We start from the raw sequence: 18,420 nt of genomic DNA on the forward strand, positions 1-18,420 counted from the left end.
CTATTTAAAAATAGTATATCATATATTAGTAAACAAAATTTTGATGGTCAAATTTTTACCAAGTATTTGGGATTTAATTAGAAGGTCAAATGTTAAAAAATTTGCATGAGTACATGATTTTTTAAGAAAAATTAAAAATTAGAAAATGATACATTATGCAAGACCTGAATAATTCTGAAAAATATCAAAACAATTCCTAAAATAGAAAAACATTGACATATATCCATCTAGATCTAATTCAAAGCTATCCTGAAACTTTCATGGTGTTTTCACAAAGCTTACTATATGATAAACTATTTTTTATATTTTGGCTAAAAATAATATATTGCATATTAGTAAATTTTTTCTGATAGCCAAATTTTTACTAGGTGTTTAGGACATAATTAGAAGGTTAAATATCAAAAATCATTACATGAGTGCATGATATTTTTGAGAAAAAATAAATTAAAAATATTTAAAATTACAAAATGATACATTGTGCAGAGCCTAAATAATTTTAAAAATTAACAATAAAATAAAATAAATAAACACTAGCATATGTCTATTCAAATCCTATTAAAAGAAATTCTAAAATTTTTAAGACATTTTGACAAGTCTTGCTATGCAATATATTGTTTTTAGATTTTGACTAAAAACAATGCATCACATATTATTAAAACTTTTCTAATGGTCAAATTTTTTATCAAATATTTGGGACCTAATTTGAAGGTCAAATGCCAAATATTTTATTTTTATAAAGAATGCATAAAATATTGGTAATAAAACAATAAGTTTTCATAACACTGTTCAGAATAGTAAACATCAAATCAACCTAGAACTTTAGGTACATTAAATTTAGATTTTCTAAATTTAATTTTAGATTTTCTAAATATAATAAATTCATAATTTTATATTTTAAAAAAATAATTTTATAGAAATAGAGATAAGCTTTAAAGAACTCTTGAAGTTCTATAGTAAACAATCTAGCGATGATAGAATAGAAACTCAAATAAATCGATATTATCGATAATGGAAGTCGATGCTCGTAAACAACTCAACCCTAAACATAATTATGCACAAAGTCAATTATACTTCGTGGGTGTGGAGTATACTATGACAATAACGATGGAATAGGGATATTGGATAAAAAATTTAAACTAATTTTTTATCCAATTTAACATATGTGAACCCAATTTAATCATAGTGATATTGGATAGTGTTTTAAAAAATGACACTATTTGAGTAATTTTAAAAATAACACTATATATATATATATATATACACACACTAATTACTTTGAAAATTTTATTGTATCATGATCATTATGTTTATACTAATAATATAACGATAATAGTAGTAGTAGTATTATTATCATTAATTTTATGGATCTCCTCTTATATCATCAAAGGGTTGATGAAGGTGATTTGTAATAAAGAGCTCCATTGGACGGGATCCTTCAACTTCCCTTGTGTCTCTCATGGAGCATTTTGACTTCTAACGAAGCATTAATTCGATGGAGAGGCTCATTCAATGTTGGTGATCTCCTTCTTGACCTGGCCTTGTCTGAAGGAAGAAAAGAATGGAGAGGTAATGATGAGGGAGAGACCAATTAAAATTAGGATATCTCCAGGAAGAATCTAAAACATATGAGAGATCATAAAACTCGTGGTGAAGAGACATTTTAGACTTCTAGAGAGAGACAACACAAAGTCAACTCAGGTTTCAAAGTCTTCCTCCAACTTCATAGTCCACTTTTGTGGTTTTTGTTTGGGTCAGAGTGCATCCACTGCACTCGATGTTAATGAACCATCAGAATGCAAGAAATTTAGACCGAGTATTCAGATGATTAGATGCGACAAGTCTTAGCCATTCAATCGGTTGAATTTGTATGGGTTGACTGTTTGGGAATCCAATCTAGAAGGATAGATAGAGTATCAAAGATGGTGGCTCAGATCTTACCCGTTGACTCAACTTACTTATTTCCATGTGGAAACATACAAGTGAGGATTCTTAGTTGGTTTATGGGCTTAATGGGTGGCATCCAAGTTGACATCCATTCAGTGCCCAACACATCAAATGAATTGGCTTATTGTTTCAATCAAACTCTATCTGCATCTAAATCTAAATCCAAACTCACATTTATCACTAATCGAAGCTTGATATATAGATAATCATATTCATCTTGTCTACTCTTTTTCATATATATATATATATATATATATATATAATATTAGAGAGATCTTATCGAATATATACCTTCCAAATTAGTCTTAGAAGAATCACACCTTAACTAATCAAATGTATTGGAAAGTCAAGTGATGTTTTCTCTTGGATTTTTAATGTTATTATTGACATTTGAAATCTTGTATTACAACTAATAATATCATATGTGATGTCAAAGACTTTGGATAATGATGATGATGATGATGATGATGATGATCATTTGGTTTCATCAAACTGATCGAGGGTATGATGGTAAATATGTGCTACTTGGGGACACTAACGCACGCAACAGAAGAATAGAAGAAGCGACATCGAAAGCTACAGCTTTTGAAGACAGCTCTTCTCCACTCTCCCCTTTCTCCCCCACCGATGGGGCTCTAGGGAACCGTAACGCTAGCTTCGATCCCTACCCCCGATCGGATCAGCCCCTGGCGTTTCCATCTCGTTTCTGGCCATCGGTGCTGGAGGCGGTGGCTGCAGAGGAGAGGTGCGCGCGCGCGGGAGGGGAGATAGTGAGGAGCCGCGAGATCGGCAGGTTCGCTCGGATGGCCCGAGTCACCGCCACGGGTGTGCCCGAGAAGTTTCAGAGTATCCAGCTCCAGGTTCGAACCTTTGGGTCTCCTTTAATTGGGTACCGGTTTCTGCTTCTTAGGGTTTTCGAGTTCCTTCTCTTTGATGTTTGAATTAAGTAGTTGTTGCTTCTAGTCGGGTCTCTGTTCCTTTGATGATAAGACGCGACTGTGGAGATTGTTGTGGCAAGATCATATGTTATTGATACGAAGCTGGAGAGAGCCTTTGTGTCAAGCATATTTCTGATTGAGGAAGAACCAATTCAGGAAGCTGCTCACAGAGTGATGGAAAGTTTCCACCAGAGGCATTTGGAGAATTATTATTGATAAAGGTCTCAAATTGCGACTACCCAGACATGACAGTAAGTACATATATGTAAGAGTTTCAGTGTAGAGGATCGTATGGGAGGAGGAGATGAAAGAAAAGCCCAACACTAGCTGGTTGCATACAAGAGATAAGCTAGCATATTTTTCAATATTCAAAAAAGTGCAACTAAGAACTAGAATCATCGACATGGAATCAACATGTGTATGCATTTGGCATGTTCCAAAATCTAAACCCTGGCATCCACCTGAGTTGGTGGATAAAGCCAATATCACCAGTTAAGCATATTCCAATATGGTACAAAATGCCATGTTAGCATTAACTTTCTTGCAATATCAATGTTTCAAGGAATTTGGATGATCAATGTTGAGAGGACCAGAATTCTCATCGTAAAGTGGGACTTGATGACTTTTGAGAGATGCATTTGATTATTGAGTTTATTTTCTATGTGATTAGGGGTCAAAGTGTTCTGGATGGTGTCAAATTAAATCCTTCTCTTTATCTGAGCCATGCTGAATACAATTATTAAAAATATTTCTTTTATTACTATCCAAATCCAAGTTCTGCTATTTGAAATTTTCCTCGGGTGGATGTAAGTAGGATTCTACCCATTTACAAATATAAAAAATATAAAGTATAACTGTACTTACATTAATCCAGCAAGAAATGGACTTCTTGGCTGTTATATTCTAAGCATTTATAAAAATTCTCTTTCTCATCCTTCTTTTTCTATTCCCTTTGTCTTCCAGAGTCTATTTTCATAAAATAATACTAAAATTTTACTTAGTGCTGCAATTATTTAGTGTTAGTACATTTTTTACACAAATCATATTTTGATATTTGTCAGTTTGCTAATTACATATATGATTGACTAAGATCTGACATGTATATGAGTGTGTTTGCCTACCTTAATGCATTCTAGGTATGTGAATGTGTTGTGTATGTGTGTGCCTACTTTAATTCATTTTAGGTATGGTTCATATAATTAATTCACCTCAGCCTTATCATGTGTTCATTGCTCTATGCATAGTTATTCATTGAATAAAAGTGGCTATGGATATTCCTATTTGTCAATTTGCTTATTACATATATGAATTTGACGACAATCTGATATATACTCGTATATGCATGTGTATATGTGTGTGCCTACTTGTGTCCATGTTATGCATGGTCCATATAAGTTCTTTGCTTAGTTGTCTTGTGTGCTCACTACTCTATGCATATACGCATTCTATGAACAAAAGTGGATAATTTGCTTTCCAGTGTTGCTAATCACTTTTCTTGATAATTTGCTTTGTTTATTGAAATGGTTTTTCTTTTGGTATGACAGGAAGAGTTTGACACCTTTGATTGCGACGTCCATATGTTTCCAGATCTACAATATCTGAAGAAGCGGTCTAAGATAATCGAGATTGTTTCTGTAAAGGATGTTATTTTCGTTGTTGCTCAGTCGGGTCTATGTGCTGCTTTTAGTAGAAGTCAGTCTGCCAATTCACTTGTACAGCTGATCCTTTGTTGTTGTTTGTTTTTTTATTCTCATTGACATCTGCCTCTTATTTGTTGACAGCAACAAATAAAAGAATATGCTTCTTGAACATAAGCCCTGGTGAAATTATTAGAAGCATATTTTATAATAAGAATGATGAGTCTCTTATTACGGTGTCGGTTTATGCATCAGATCATTTCAGTTCATTGAAATGCAGGACAACTCCAATCGAGTAAGAAACTTGATGCATGTGACTTTTTTTCTTTTTTTGAAATATCTTCACATGCTTAATTTTCCTTCATGATCTCTCTATGCTAGTGGAAAAATGATTTAACATACTTCTATAAGTTGTTTGAAAAATACTATAGAAGCTATATAAGAGAGAACATAGACCAGGACTTTTCAGTGAGTTGTTATTAAAATTAAGCCAAACTTCCTGTTCATGATCACAACTCGTACTGGTCGTGTTCATAAATATCTTGGTTTTTTAGGTAATTTGTTAAGTTGTTTACTGTAATATTGATATAACTTGTTTCTTTGTGGACTTGTAATCCCAGTATATGAGCCGTGCCACGAATTCTGTGGTCTGCCTGTTTTGGGTTCCTTTTGGACTTTGAAAAATTTTAGTGAGCATTTCTTTTGTTGTTGTAACTTCAATATGATTCAACCTCTTGATAGCTGATGATTCCTTTGGAAACTCTGTGATTTATATCCGGAGAAATCAATTTGCACCCTAATTGATTTGTTTTGATTTGAAATTGATTATCCTTTGAGAAACTGACTACTACATTTAAACCATGGCAGATATATTAGGAGAAATCAATTGGATGCCGGGTGTCCTCTTTTTGAAACTGAGTCAATAAAATGGCCTGGTTTTGTTGAATTTTGTGATATGAATTGCAAAATACTGATATATTCGAGCCAAGATGGGTAATCTGCTGTCTCCATCTTATACTACATTTTTAGCAATAAATATGCCATGTTTAATGTCATTTGTTGTGTTCTTGCAGCACATACAAGGTTTTTGACCTGAAGAACTACTCCTTACTGCACTCCATATGTGACAAAGATATAGTGGACATCAAAATAAGGTTATATGTGTTTCTTATGTTCTATAATTATTGTCTGTCAATGTTTTGATGATCAATCTTTTTTATATTTGATCTACTGTGATACTTCTACCGATGACAGCCCCAGCATGATGCTGCTTGTGTACCAAAGAACTCTTGGTCATGTACCACTGAAGATACTGTCAATCGAAGATGGCAAAGTCTTGAAATCTTTTAATCACTCGCTACACCGCAACAAGAAGGTTGACTTCATCGAACAGTTCAATGAGAAGCTCCTGGTGAAGCAAGAAAATGAGAACCTGCAGATTCTTGATGTAGACTGCTGAAGCCTCTCCCCTTGCTCCTTTCACCTGTTTTAATTCTTTCATCCATCTCTAACATATTGTAGCTCCGAAAGCAGGTGTGGAATTCAGATCTCATCGAAGTTAGCAGGACAGAGTTCATGACACCTTCTGCGTTCATCTTCCTCTATGAGAAACATCTTTTCTTGACATTTAGAAACAGGACTGTGGCAGTGTGGAATGTTCGTGGAGAGCAGGTTGCATCATTCGAGGACCACCTCCTGTGGCACCCAGATTGTAATACCAACAACATTTACATAACAACCGACCTGGACCTCATAATCTCCTCCTGCAAGGCCGAAAATGTATGCCATGATGAGGGAGAAGGTATATCTTGCTTGCATGTTTCAATTACTTTAGAGATTTTATGCTTCATTTCCAGCACAAGCATGTAACGATTTATTTTTTCTTTCAACTCTTTGCTGTCTCTACAGTGCCTTCTGTTGGTTCTATCAATGTGGGCGACATCCTCACCGGGAAGTGCATAGCAAAGATATGTCCGCTTGATCCTCATCTCCAGATTGGCCCTCGCAAGCGAGGAGATGCAGGCCGGTCTACCATCGGGAGTACCATCAAGGAAGCTCTCGAGAATGTCACTGCTCTCTTCTACGACGAGGACAGGAATGAGATCTACACCGGCAACGAGCAAGGTTTGGTTCATGTCTGGTCGAAGCCTCATATTAGCAGAGATAATCTCCCGGCCTGTCTATAATTTGGATTGCCTTTCATAGCATCCATCAACCATGCTTCCTCTGTTGTTGTGTCTAGCTGGAATAATCTCATGTTTATGGCTGTTAGGCTTTTAAATGACTCTTTATCTTGCTTTTAGTTAGATAAAAGAACTACTGGCTCTGTACTTGTTACCATATGATTGAATGCTGTTTATAGTTGTGCTAATTTAGATCTGAAGACTGATACCCAGATTGTTAGAGACATCATAGTCATAGAAAAGATCACCATTACATATTGGAGTTCATAACATTTGAAAAGAATATACCTGAGGCAGGATAAGGATAATATATAGACAGAGATGACTACAGACTTAGTTGTCCTAGTAACTAGCAAAGAGACACTTCTAATGACTTGTGTTCATCCTAGCCTTGCTTTAGCCATTGTTCTCAGTGTTATTGCTGTTGCTGCTATTGTTGCGGTAGCGGTGGTTGCTGCTGCTACCGCCAGCATCATCCAGCCTCTTCTTCTTCCTACTGTTACTTCCATGGTGGTGGTGATTGTTGTTGAGCTGCGAGAGCTCCATCTGCGTCTTCATCAAGAACTCCATCCTCTGCAACTCGAGCTCCCTCGTGAACTCCATCCGCTGCTTCTCTATCTCCAGCGCCTGCCGCAGCTTCGAGCTCTCTACCCGCTCGTACACCTGTCCGAAACGCAGTATTGCCTGCGTTAGTTCCCGCAGCCCCGCCATCCTCCCTCCCCCCACCTCCTCCTCCTCCTCTGGCTCTCGCCGTTGCCTCTTGCCGTTGGCTGCCCTTGGTGGCGGCGGCGGGAACCCGTCTGAGGAGTCCCCGGACGAGTCCGCCGACTTGGAAGACACCGAGGGAGGCGATGACCTCGCCTTCTTGCGGGCGGGTTGGCTGGTTCGCGGCCGCTGCGGGATCAGCTGAGGGAGGCCGGCCGGGGGACGGATGGGGATGCCGGCGGGGATATCGCTGCCGGGGGGCGGCGGCGCGGGCTTGTGGTTGGGGCCGAGGAGGAGATCGAGGCGGTGGAAGAAGGGCCAGGAGGAGGTCGCGCCGCCGCCGGTGGCGGAGACCTTGGACTTCTCGATTTTGTACTTCTTCTTGAGGGTGTCGATGCGGTTCTTGCACTGGACGTCGGTCTTGGGGGCCTTGGTATAGCCATCGCGGCTGGTGATGGCGTCGGCCACCTCCTGCCAGTGTTTCTGCTTGAGATTGCCGCGGCTGAGCTCCAGGAAACGCTCCCCCCACGCGTCGATCAGGATGGAGGTGGCGCCCTCGCTCCAGCAGTCCTCCCGCCCACCGCCCCCGCCTCCTCCGGCCGCGGGGGATGGGCGCGGCTGCTGGATGGGGAGGGCGAGGGGAAGGGCATGGTGGGGCGGGGCCGCGACGGTGACGGCCTCGGCTACTTGGCCGTTGTGGTGGCGATGGGGCGAGGGGCCAGGGGAGGGGGACACAACGGAGACTGGGGGTGGCGACGATGGCGGCGACAACGATCGGGAGACGGATTGGGACTGCGAGCGGGACGGTGACTGGGTATCGTCGTCGTCTTCCATCGCGGGATGAGGAGATCTACGCTCCGCCGGCGGACGCGTCGGAGGCCGGCGACGGCACGTGAGAGAGAGAGAGAGAGAGAGAGGGGAAAGGAAGGAATTGAAACCGGAGCCGGCGGCGGCCGAGAAGAGGCAAGAGGGGAATGAAAAGGAAACGTTTCTTTGGGAGAGGGTTTCGACCGCCGACCGGCGTCGCCTTTTTGACGGACGTTGTGTGCGCCCGATTCAATGAACGTGCATAACGTTTTCGTGTATCGTTCCCCAAATCGGGCGGATATATAACGGTTCTGCTCCGAGGGTGAGCGTCGCCGTGGGGTGAGTTGACGGCGTCGGTGTAGATCCGGAACGGGGCCTCGCACGTGGCAGCGAGGCCGGTACGGCCACGAGGCGCGTCACGATCCGGTCGCGAGCGGTAACCCGAAATGGTGTTTGTGTTTGGTGCTGTGTGTTTTCTTTTCCCTAATCTCTGAGGATAGTATGCAAACTCTTCGTTAGTGCATATTCGACAATTCGAACGTAATGAAATTGATCTTTTTTATCTTAAATTTTATTGCATGCATGATTTGAATATAAACCTCACTCTAGAATTTCCAATTGGATGCTTTACCAAGATGTCCAACCAGGATACCCTGCTTAACCTTGTAGGTGACTTAGATTGATGTGTGTTCTTTTGAGTTAGATGAATGTCCAATGTCCAATCTCCTCTAGCATAGCTTTTGCACGGCTTACGAGGGAAGGCATTGGGTAAGACTCCTTCAATATGTTTAATTTAGTATTTATCTCTATCAAATATAATATATTAAAAATAATTTAGAGTATTTGAATTCGATCTATATCTATATCTATGAATCAATTCATAATCATTGAAGATTAAACAAATTATTATTGTAGATTTTGATTGTCTGACACATCGAGGGTTTTGAGCCAACTCGTAGAGCTTATCGTAAGCTTCGGAGTTAGAGAGTGAGATGGTTTGATGTTTTAAGTTGGGAGACAATGAATGTTTTAATTAGTAAGTAATTAAAAGGAAAAAAAGAATTGTGTCCTTTGGGAGCATGTCCGACGATGACTCATCTTAGTCAAGTAAGTAAGAGAGAAAAAAAAGAGTTATGACCTTCATGAGAGTCTTGGAAACATATTATCTTTTTTTGTACTAAAAAAGATATTGTGACTTAAGAGGAAAAAAAGAGTAATGTATATTGTTATTATTTATTTTAGTATGTTAGGAGATTAAGTATACTTCATAGTAGAATTCAATTTTGTCGGAGATAAAAATTGTTTCACGGTTGGATTCGATAACGTCAAAGACAAAAACACTTCATGGTGGAATTATGTCACATTCCTATAGAAGAGAAAGGATATTTCATGACCGAATTTGTTCTTGTCATAGGCTTCATGGTCAGATTCGATTATGTCTAAGATAATGGATGCTTCATGGTTAGAATCAACCATGCTTCCTAATCAAATTCGATTATGAATTTGATTGCATCAAAAGTAAATGATAAATCATGATCATATTGAATTGTATTGGAGACAAAGGATGCTTCATCGTCAAGTTATGTCGTGTCAAAGACAAAGGATACTTCATGGCGGGACTTGATCGTGTTAGAGCCAAAGGGCCCTTCATGCTTGAATTTGATCATGTCAGAGATAAAAGATACTTCATAGTTAGATTCGATCATGTTAGAGACAAATGATGATTCGATCGCATCAAAGACAAAGGACGCTTTGTAATTTCCCAAATCCCCTTTACGAGGGTAAGGATGTCTTTCACTTTTTCATATTCTTTTGGACTAAATCAATCTCTGACCCTTTCGCCTTCGTCAGTCCCTATCAACCCCTCTTCATCTTCGTCGCCCCCCTTTACAAAGAGGTCGTAGTTGTTATTACGAGGGAGGATGTTCTTTCGAGACATTTCTCACATATAGTGGAGTATCACGATTCATGACAAACTCCTTCAAATTTGATTTTCATGTTGGTCCCAAAGAACTTCATCATTTTTGTTCTTGATTTTTCATCCCATGGAAGTTCAAGCTACTTGACATAGTGATTGACCCAATACATCAAATCATTACTTTTGCACTCGCACGACAAATGAAGCTTTGGTTTTCTCTCTATCCCATCTTCATCAAGATCATCATTGCATGGGAATCTTGTTTAGGTGGTATCAAATTCATGGGACTGAATTGGCACCACCTTACAACATTTGTTAGGGAATATTATAGTCTCGATATTACTTTGACACTAATCTGTTTGGTTTAGCTTATGTCCTTTGAATTTGAAAGGGATGCAAGGAACATTTTTTTACTCTTCTAGGAGAGGGTGGTGTTTCACCATCTCACTCCCCTTTATCCTCCGGTCCATGTAACGTATATATATTACTACGTACATGGACCGGAAGGAAGAATTTGGTGTCCTCAACGTTTGTTTGTGGCAGAGACTTTCAAATGCTGAACCGAGCCCAAATCATACGAACAGGTAAAGAGGAGGTAGGTGGACGACGAGTCCCTCTCTCATCATCCCATCCCACCTTGAAGGGATCAAACCAAACCGTACGTACGACACCTATCCTGAATGAATAATATACTCTTGGCGATGATGCCTCAACTTTTAAGTCTCCTCATCCTTTGAGGAGTGAGACAAATCAAGGCATGTATCAAACCCATTCTAAAGCAGATAGATTCGGCCGACATGCTCACTCACACCCACAAAGATAAAAAAGGCTTTTGCTTATTATATACAAACGACATTTATCACAACACACTCAAATCATATTCTAATCTAATTTCAGACACAAGCATGTCGGCCTTTGCAAGTTCAGGGTATATATATATATATATATATATCTTTAGAAACCCCAGAAGAGAGGTTGTAGGGATGATGTGCTCCTTGTCAACTGAGGGGTGCTAAACAGGTGGAACACAGAAAATTATAAAGAAAGCTTCACAAAGTCAAAGAGGAAGATTTGTTTCATAGACTAGTTGGTGAAAGAGAGAGAAAGAGAAAAGACAATCATAAAATGATACCAATAAATGTAAGAAGACAAGGAATAAGAGAGGATTTCAATAAGAGGGCGTAGGAACATGAAGTGGGAGAAAGGGCAATACTGACAGACCAACAATGAGAGATAAAGGGCTTGTGTGACAAGAAAAGCATCTTAAAGGGGAACAAAATAATAATAATAATAATAATAATAATAGACTCAAATATCAATGTATGAACATATATTATCAAATGGCATTTTAGTCATTATGAAACAAAATTCAATGTATGAACATGCAAATCAAATGAAAATTGCTTTGTTATTTCATTACATCACAAGCAAAATGCAGACATCTCATATATTATCAGAATATGCAATCTTCGTGAACTAAAACAGCAATCAGGAGTACTGTGGTTGAAGAAGAATGACAATAACAACGTACTTGGGAACATAAAGAGTGCCACACGAGATGAAAAGTCCTTTGAAGTAAAATGTCCAACAAACCTCTCCAGTGGTGGTTCTCGAGTTTAAACATAAGCTTTCCTTGGAGCTACTTCCGCACAAATATTTCTGTCACCTAAAAAGGCTACAAACAATTTGCTGAAATTTCTCCTCGACAAGATCCAGTTGGCCCAGGGCAGAAAAAGTGTACCAGAATCATGGCTTGAAAGGTGCAAATACCACCACAGAGTTGTGCCCTCCAAATCCGAATGAATTTGAGATAGCTGCATAAATGCAGTCAGAAAGAGAAGCGAGAATGTATACTCACCAACATGAGAGAGAGAGAGAGAGAAACTAATTTACTTACCAATATTAACTTCATGCTGCTGCTTTTTGTTAGCAACTGTATCAAACTCAACTGCTGGCTCGGGATTCTGTGGTGAAGGCAAAGGAGAATAAGTTAAATCAAAATTACAAGCTAAGGACATTATATTTATTTGTCCTCTTGTAATTTTACAGGGTGGATTTAATTTGTTGATAAAAAATCTTACGAATTCGTGCTCAAATAGGAACTACAATATTCAAAAGATGTTAATATGTTTTCTTTAACCAGGACTTGATATTTGTTCACATAAAAGTTTACATCCGTATATGACCACATTTTAGATAACATCCTTTTTGCTTTTTCACCAAGAGCCAACTTCCTACTTACAAATTGATTTATACTAGGATGCAGCCATCCAGTAGTGATGGCTTTCACTGTTGCGATGGCCTCTAAACTTCCTGCTGCTCCAAGGCAGTGCCCTATCATAGACTGCACAAGAGAACAAATTAGAAAAAAACGTTAAAGCAACACAAGTTCTTTGAAGAATATTGACACCAGATGGAGCTCACCTTGGTTGCATTCATCTTAATCCCAGATGGGTTCTTGAAGACTTGATTAATAGCATTTACCTCCGCCAAGTCACCCGCAAGAGTGGAAGTTGCATGAGCATTAATGTAACTAACCTGTATGCAAAACATCTTAGTCAGGAGGACACGATATGCAAACATGGTTCTTGTAACTAAACTGAACCATTATAACTGATTCTTCATAGCATAGTGGAATTTTAACTAAACTAATTGCAACTGGAAAGATGACCATTAAAGCCAGTTGTTTGATGTTTATAAAGCAGAAGATTTGTGTTTGCATAAAACAATTTAAAGACATCTCTGGAATATTATTTGACAGAAGAAAAAAAAAGAACAGGATAGTTATATTGCAAATTATTAAAAAAAAAAGCTCAATGTATGAAAGACTTGAAAGAAAACTTTGAATTTAAGATATCTCACTCACAGAGAAATGATTTCTTACATGCCTTTTACATAAAAAAGATAATAGTGGAAAATTTTGTAGATGCACCATAAATCTGCATGTGTTAATGCCTGGGTAAGAAATATTGCTTGCATTCTGGTGAGAAGAGGTAGCGTCAGTTGAGAATAAAAAGGGCACCAAAAACATGAGGCTCCCACTAATCTAGTGTCAAGGGAGAAGGACAAATGTCAAAGACATGCTCCAGCACGTAAAAGGAGTTCTGTTCATGGCTTGTATCCATGACATCCGCAACCAAGGTTAAATGGTCTTAAAGTGGTTCAGACAAGCTCAGACGATCTCTTTAATTGCATCAATAATATCTTAGAGGTTTGAGAAGACAAATAAGAAGAATGAAGCATGGCTTGTCAAAAGCAATTAGGAGATGCTGGCCTATCGCCCACCAACAAAGTTAAATTATGGAAAATAACCAATTTAGCCACAAATATAGTTGAGGAAGATGGTCCCTATATGAATGCTCAGGTTAATAGATACCAACAGAACTGAAAATGTGCACAGGCACATGTTTAACTAAAAGTGGCACTTATTATGCTGATTAGAAATAAATTTAATGGAGTTTGCAACTTTCAACAAAATTTTACCCTGAAATACAACACTGCTATGAAAGTTTATACATGCATGACAATCAACAAACAAACATATTTAAATGCTTCACACAAATAAAGATAATTGACTTACCTCTTCTGGTGCTACTCCAGCATCTTCAAGACTTTTCCTGATACAAGATGAAACTCCAAGACCATCAGCTCTAGGATCTGTCATATGATAGGCATCACAGTTCACAGCACCTCCCAGATACTCAGCTATAATTGGTGCATCACGCTTCATTGCATGTTCAAGGCTCTCCATGACCTGTTTTTCAAGAAACATCATAAGAAACAACAAAAAGCAATAATGAATATATTGATGAACAAAATATCTGCGGAGTACATCTCATGTGTCTAGCCATAACAGAAAATTAATATCTAGTGTATTATGTATTTTGCCTTGTATGGTAATTTGACACATCACATATCCAATATCCAGCAAAATAACTAGGCAGACACCAATAAAGTTGAAAATTTTAAAACCTTGATATAACTAAACAAAAATGTTATGTTTGTGCGTTTTCTGTTGCTCATTCCAAGCATTTCTCAAACTAACAGGAATAAACAATTCTACAAACTCATAATAACCATGCACTGGCTTTAATTCTCTGTCACATACTGCAAACATGAGAATAGATATCAGGTGTGAACAAGCTTTCAGGTACAAAGTTTGCTATTGCTTGTTAAACCATCACTTACACTTTTGAGTTTGTGTTCACACTAATTACACATTGGTGCCTTCATGAATCATGATTCAATGAATCATTTTAGCAGTTAGGAAATAACATGACCACAAAAATTAGTCACCAACAAGAGGAAGTTGCAGTAAAATGTGGTGGGATTCGTATGAATAGTACACTAAGACCTGCTTTCACCAGTGAACAATTGAGAGTTCTATCAATATAAAATGAGGACCAGTCCCAGTGGTCTGGTAATATTCAAAGAGAAACATAGGGGCAGGAAGCAAATTTAATTTGGTGGCTCAAAGAGGGATAGAGAAAGACAACTATAAAGAGATTAACAATCAGTAAAATTTAATATACAGTTGGAAACTATGGCAATTCCTCTACAATATGTGAAAATGCAATATTTGAAGATCATGTTATAAAAGGTTTATTTATAGTCCATGGTATGGGAGATTTCACTTACACTTTTGTTATTTGCTGAATACCCTAACTAATTTTGTAAAACATAGCATAATGTTATTTGCTGGAGGAAGGAGAGGGCAGCGGCGATGGACGTAGAGCTTCATTTTGGGTTTGTCTCACTTGGGATGTCGGGGGGGAGAGGGGGATTGTTGTGTTAGGGTACATCAGTTGGTTCGATTGAATCAATTTGCTCATCCAATCGAACTAGGCTTGAAACCCAACCCAACTTCACTCGGGCACTCACTTGAGGCGCTTGGCGCCTGGGCTTAGGTGAGCTCCGAGTGCCTTTTGAAAACACTGACTCACAAGTACCGAAAAGAGACAAAAAATGGTACAATATTTTCTTAACCAAATATACATATATGGACAAGTAGGAAAAACTCATGGAAAATTATTATAAGTGAAAAAAATTGTACCAAAAGAAATGCATAAGCATGAAAAATGTCTTAATTATTTCAGCTCAAGAACTACCCATTGGAAAAGCTATATTCAATTTAAGAAACCAAGCTATTAGTTAAACATAAGGTGCACAACATGAAAGATACCATGTATATGAAGATACATACCAACACACCAGCACCTTCACCCATAACAAAACCATCTCGACCTGTGTCCCATGGCCTTGATGCAGTTTTTGGATCATCATTTCTCTGGGACAGTGCTCTACAGGCGACAAACCCACCAACACCAATAGGAATAATGGCAGCTTCAGTACCCCCAGCAATCATTATATCAGCCTCACCTCGACGTATATGGTTAGCAGCAGCATAAAAGCAATAGTTGGAGGTTGCACAGGCAGTTGAAATGGAGTAATTTGCGCCCATAAATCCAATATCCATAGCAAGTAAGGCAGAACCCATGTTTGTTATAGCATAAGGAATGAAAAATGGAGTTATTTTCCTATGGCCTTTCTCTATAAGAGCCTGAACACCATCGGAAAACACTGTAAGACCACCCATGCCTGTGCCAACAAGCACACCTGCTCGAACCTTGTCAATCTGCCAGCAAAACATGGTCATTGGCATAGGATTAAGTGAGTAAAGTAAAAGATGGAACATATACACTATATGACAAATTGTATTAAGGTTATAAACCTTTAGAGAAAACAAAATGCACAACAACAACAGCAGACCATAATGTTCCAACTGTTGGGGTAGGCAACATGGTCCTTTACCTCCATTAGCTCTGCCAAGAGCAGTATCACTAGTCAAACTTAGAACGATACTGATGCTTGATGGCAACTGAACAAGAAGGCTTGAATGATCTTAGTTTGACCATTATATGCATTATGAGAAAATCCTTAGAAATATCTAAATGCTGAACTAATGTGGTAGCAACATGAGGAAGCCAAGCTAGATCGAGGCCAGACTTTTTAGCAACCGCAAGAAATTGATTTTTAGCCAAATTTCTTCAATCAAGACATGAGGCACCTTATATAAGCAAACACTTAAAATGAGCATGAAAAGACTAAGTTGTCTGAAGTTGAAAGTTAATTAAGCCAGATTCACAGTTAACAGATATGGGAATAGATCACCTTTTACTGAACAAGAAATCAAACTAACAAACTATCCTATAACAAGTTGACACTGTGTCCTTAAGCTAACACATGTGGTTCTATTATTCTCATACTTGTGCTGAGGAAACTGACAAAGAGTTGTTTGCAAATGATGAGTTCACTCTGTGCAAATGTCATTTTACCACTTATGTTTCACCCCACAACCTCAACAATAAGTCAGTAAGTGGCAATCTTTCCTTGTTACCATCCATGTTTAAATAATTTCAAAGTTGAAAACAAAGCGACCATCACTAGTGGCATAATATTGCTCAGTTATCCATTCTGGAAAGAAATACTTTCCCTCCTTTCCTTATCTATATATCGACAAAGCACTGTAAAATACCTCCGATGATATTCCTATTATATAGCATTCCAACCGAGAGACAAGAGTTAAAGATAGTAAACATTTAGAACACCATGGTACAAGCCTCTATAGAAGGCTAGATAATGCTCTGAGCTTTCATATAGGGCTTTATCATATCCCCAGCTTTCTGCTCTTGTTTGAGGAACAGAGAAATACAGATGGAAGAACCTGATTTCATTGACCAAAGGTTTGATTTTTTTACGAGAGCAGTACCAACCTTTACCAGAAACATCTTAGAATCTCTTTGACACAACAGCTTTGTATCTTCCAACCCATTATTGATCTTTTCGGCAAGACATGGATCAGAACCAGATCTCCTCTCCGGTCCGTAAAATGTGAATCTTAAACTATACTTCTTAGTGAAATGCGAGGATGCCATACCTTGCTGATTGCTTGGCTGCCGACACCGAGGCCAGCGCTCTCGAGAGCCTTCTTGCCGCTGACAAGGCAATACCTCAGACAGTCATCGAGCCGCCGGTCGTTCTTCCCGTCAATGTACCCCTCCGACGAGAACCCCCTGATCTGCCCGGCGAACCTCGTGGGTAATTTGGAGGCGTCGAACCGGTCGATGGGCCCGATCCCGCTCTCCCCCTCCAGAAGCTTCTCGTAGTACGCATCTACGTCATTCCCGAACACCGAGACAAGCCCCATCCCGGTGATGACCACCCGCTTCTTGGGATCCGTCTCGCGGCGTGGCGCCGCCGCGACGACGGAGGCGCGGATGGAGCTGGCGCCGGCGGGCCGGCGGAGGGAGGGACGTCGGGGGGTGGCGGACGGCGTAGCGGGGGAGAGGCGGAGGCCGTCCATCGTAGGGACGCGGAGGGTCTGCATCCCGGTGCTGGGTAGAACCCTAGAATTCTGGGAGGAGGGAAGAGGGCGAAACGCGAATAGAAATGGGAGCTCGAAGCAGAGGGAGGGAGAATAGGGGAGGCGGAGACGTCGAGGGAGAAGATTTGATGCATTATCGCATCCGACGTTCTCGACTAAACACCAAACATGTGAATCTCCGTTGATCAACGTGAAACGCATTCCACAGAGAGCGGGTCCCACGGGCCGACGTCTTTCTGGAAGACAGCGGATCCGAAGCACTTGTGTGGCGATTCGGTTGGTCCGCCGGAACAGAGGACAGCGATCTGAGCGGGGCCGGGCCGGGCCGGCCGGCTATCGAGGCGATGAAGCCGATGTACCGCGTTTGTGACGTGGCTAAATATGATTGACTGCAAGCAGCAATGAGGGCTGGGGGAGCCTTAATGTGGTTCACCAGACACAATGAATGAGCTGATCCAGCCTCATTCATGTCCCATGTAGGAGCAATGTTCCGGAGGAGCATCATAAGTGTACTTCTTCACCGACCTTGTTTATGGATTCGGGTATTTACCGAGGGCCATTTGTACCGATAAGTCCAGCCCAGTAAAAGGTAAGAAGGACATCTCACGAAAAATTCTTCTGAAAATAATAATAATGTATATATAATAAGATTTATTCGCAGAAAAAAGGCGGGGCCACTTCCAGAGCGTAACCTCCGCCGCCATTCTGGCCAAACCTTCTAGGAGCTTCCAGAACCCTCTCTCGTCTGCTCCTCAACAGCTCCTGTCACTCAATTACCTGATCCAAATTGAAAATAATCTTGGAAGTATGAATTTTGTTTCACGGATATAAATATTAACTGTATCCAATAATAAACGTTTTTATTATTATTATTGTTGTTATCATTGGCGCAAAATTAGATATT

General features: G+C 39.6%; 3 protein-coding genes across 3 annotated transcripts; 1 reads left to right on the forward strand and 2 right to left on the reverse strand.

Annotated features, from left to right (window-relative positions):
* The first annotated feature begins 2,411 nt into the window (after positions 1-2,411).
* LOC103978032 (uncharacterized) lies at positions 2,412-6,890 on the forward strand. The gene is made up of 8 exons (XM_009393737.2): positions 2,412-2,804; positions 4,427-4,574; positions 4,664-4,814; positions 5,387-5,512; positions 5,593-5,673; positions 5,774-5,966; positions 6,053-6,320; positions 6,428-6,890. The coding sequence occupies exons 1-8, from the start codon at positions 2,412-2,414 to the stop codon at positions 6,703-6,705; spliced, it is 1,638 nt and encodes a 545-aa protein (XP_009392012.2). The 3' UTR covers positions 6,706-6,890.
* Positions 6,891-6,916: 26 nt separating this feature from the next.
* LOC135607000 (trihelix transcription factor ENAP1-like) lies at positions 6,917-8,453 on the reverse strand. Its single transcript, XM_065098419.1, has one exon. It carries the CDS (start codon positions 8,239-8,241, stop codon positions 7,099-7,101), a length of 1,143 nt encoding a protein of 380 aa, XP_064954491.1. The 5' UTR covers positions 8,242-8,453; the 3' UTR covers positions 6,917-7,098.
* Positions 8,454-11,521: 3,068 nt separating this feature from the next.
* Positions 11,522-17,721, reverse strand: LOC135607002 (3-oxoacyl-[acyl-carrier-protein] synthase I, chloroplastic-like). Its single transcript, XM_065098422.1, has 7 exons — positions 17,070-17,721; positions 15,336-15,767; positions 13,713-13,886; positions 12,557-12,670; positions 12,375-12,476; positions 12,030-12,096; positions 11,522-11,946 (listed from the first exon to the last, which is right to left on the reverse strand). Exons 1-7 carry the CDS (start codon positions 17,715-17,717, stop codon positions 11,879-11,881), a joined length of 1,605 nt encoding a protein of 534 aa, XP_064954494.1. The 5' UTR covers positions 17,718-17,721; the 3' UTR covers positions 11,522-11,878.
* Positions 17,722-18,420: the final 699 nt, after the last annotated feature.

The sequence above is a fragment of the Musa acuminata genome, chromosome BXJ2-3 (assembly GCF_036884655.1).
Source record: "Musa acuminata AAA Group cultivar baxijiao chromosome BXJ2-3, Cavendish_Baxijiao_AAA, whole genome shotgun sequence".
NCBI classification, from domain to species: domain Eukaryota; kingdom Viridiplantae; phylum Streptophyta; class Magnoliopsida; order Zingiberales; family Musaceae; genus Musa; species Musa acuminata.

Coding starts and splice junctions, on each gene's coding strand:
- LOC103978032 (XM_009393737.2), top strand. CDS start 2,412: ATGATGATCATTTGGTTTCATCAAACTGATCGAGGGTATGATGGTAAA. Junction 4,575..4,663: donor ATGTGCTGCTTTTAGTAGAA/GTCAGTCTGCCA, acceptor ATTTGTTGACAG/CAACAAATAAAAGAATATGC. Junction 5,967..6,052: donor AGAACCTGCAGATTCTTGAT/GTAGACTGCTGA, acceptor CTCCGAAAGCAG/GTGTGGAATTCAGATCTCAT.
- LOC135607000 (XM_065098419.1), bottom strand. CDS start 8,241: ATGGAAGACGACGACGATACCCAGTCACCGTCCCGCTCGCAGTCCCAA.
- LOC135607002 (XM_065098422.1), bottom strand. CDS start 17,717: ATGCGTTTCACGTTGATCAACGGAGATTCACATGTTTGGTGTTTAGTC. Junction 13,887..15,335: donor GTGAAGGTGCTGGTGTGTTG/GTATGTATCTTC, acceptor CTTGAAAAACAG/GTCATGGAGAGCCTTGAACA. Junction 11,947..12,029: donor GCAGCATGAAGTTAATATTG/GTAAGTAAATTA, acceptor GCATTTATGCAG/CTATCTCAAATTCATTCGGA.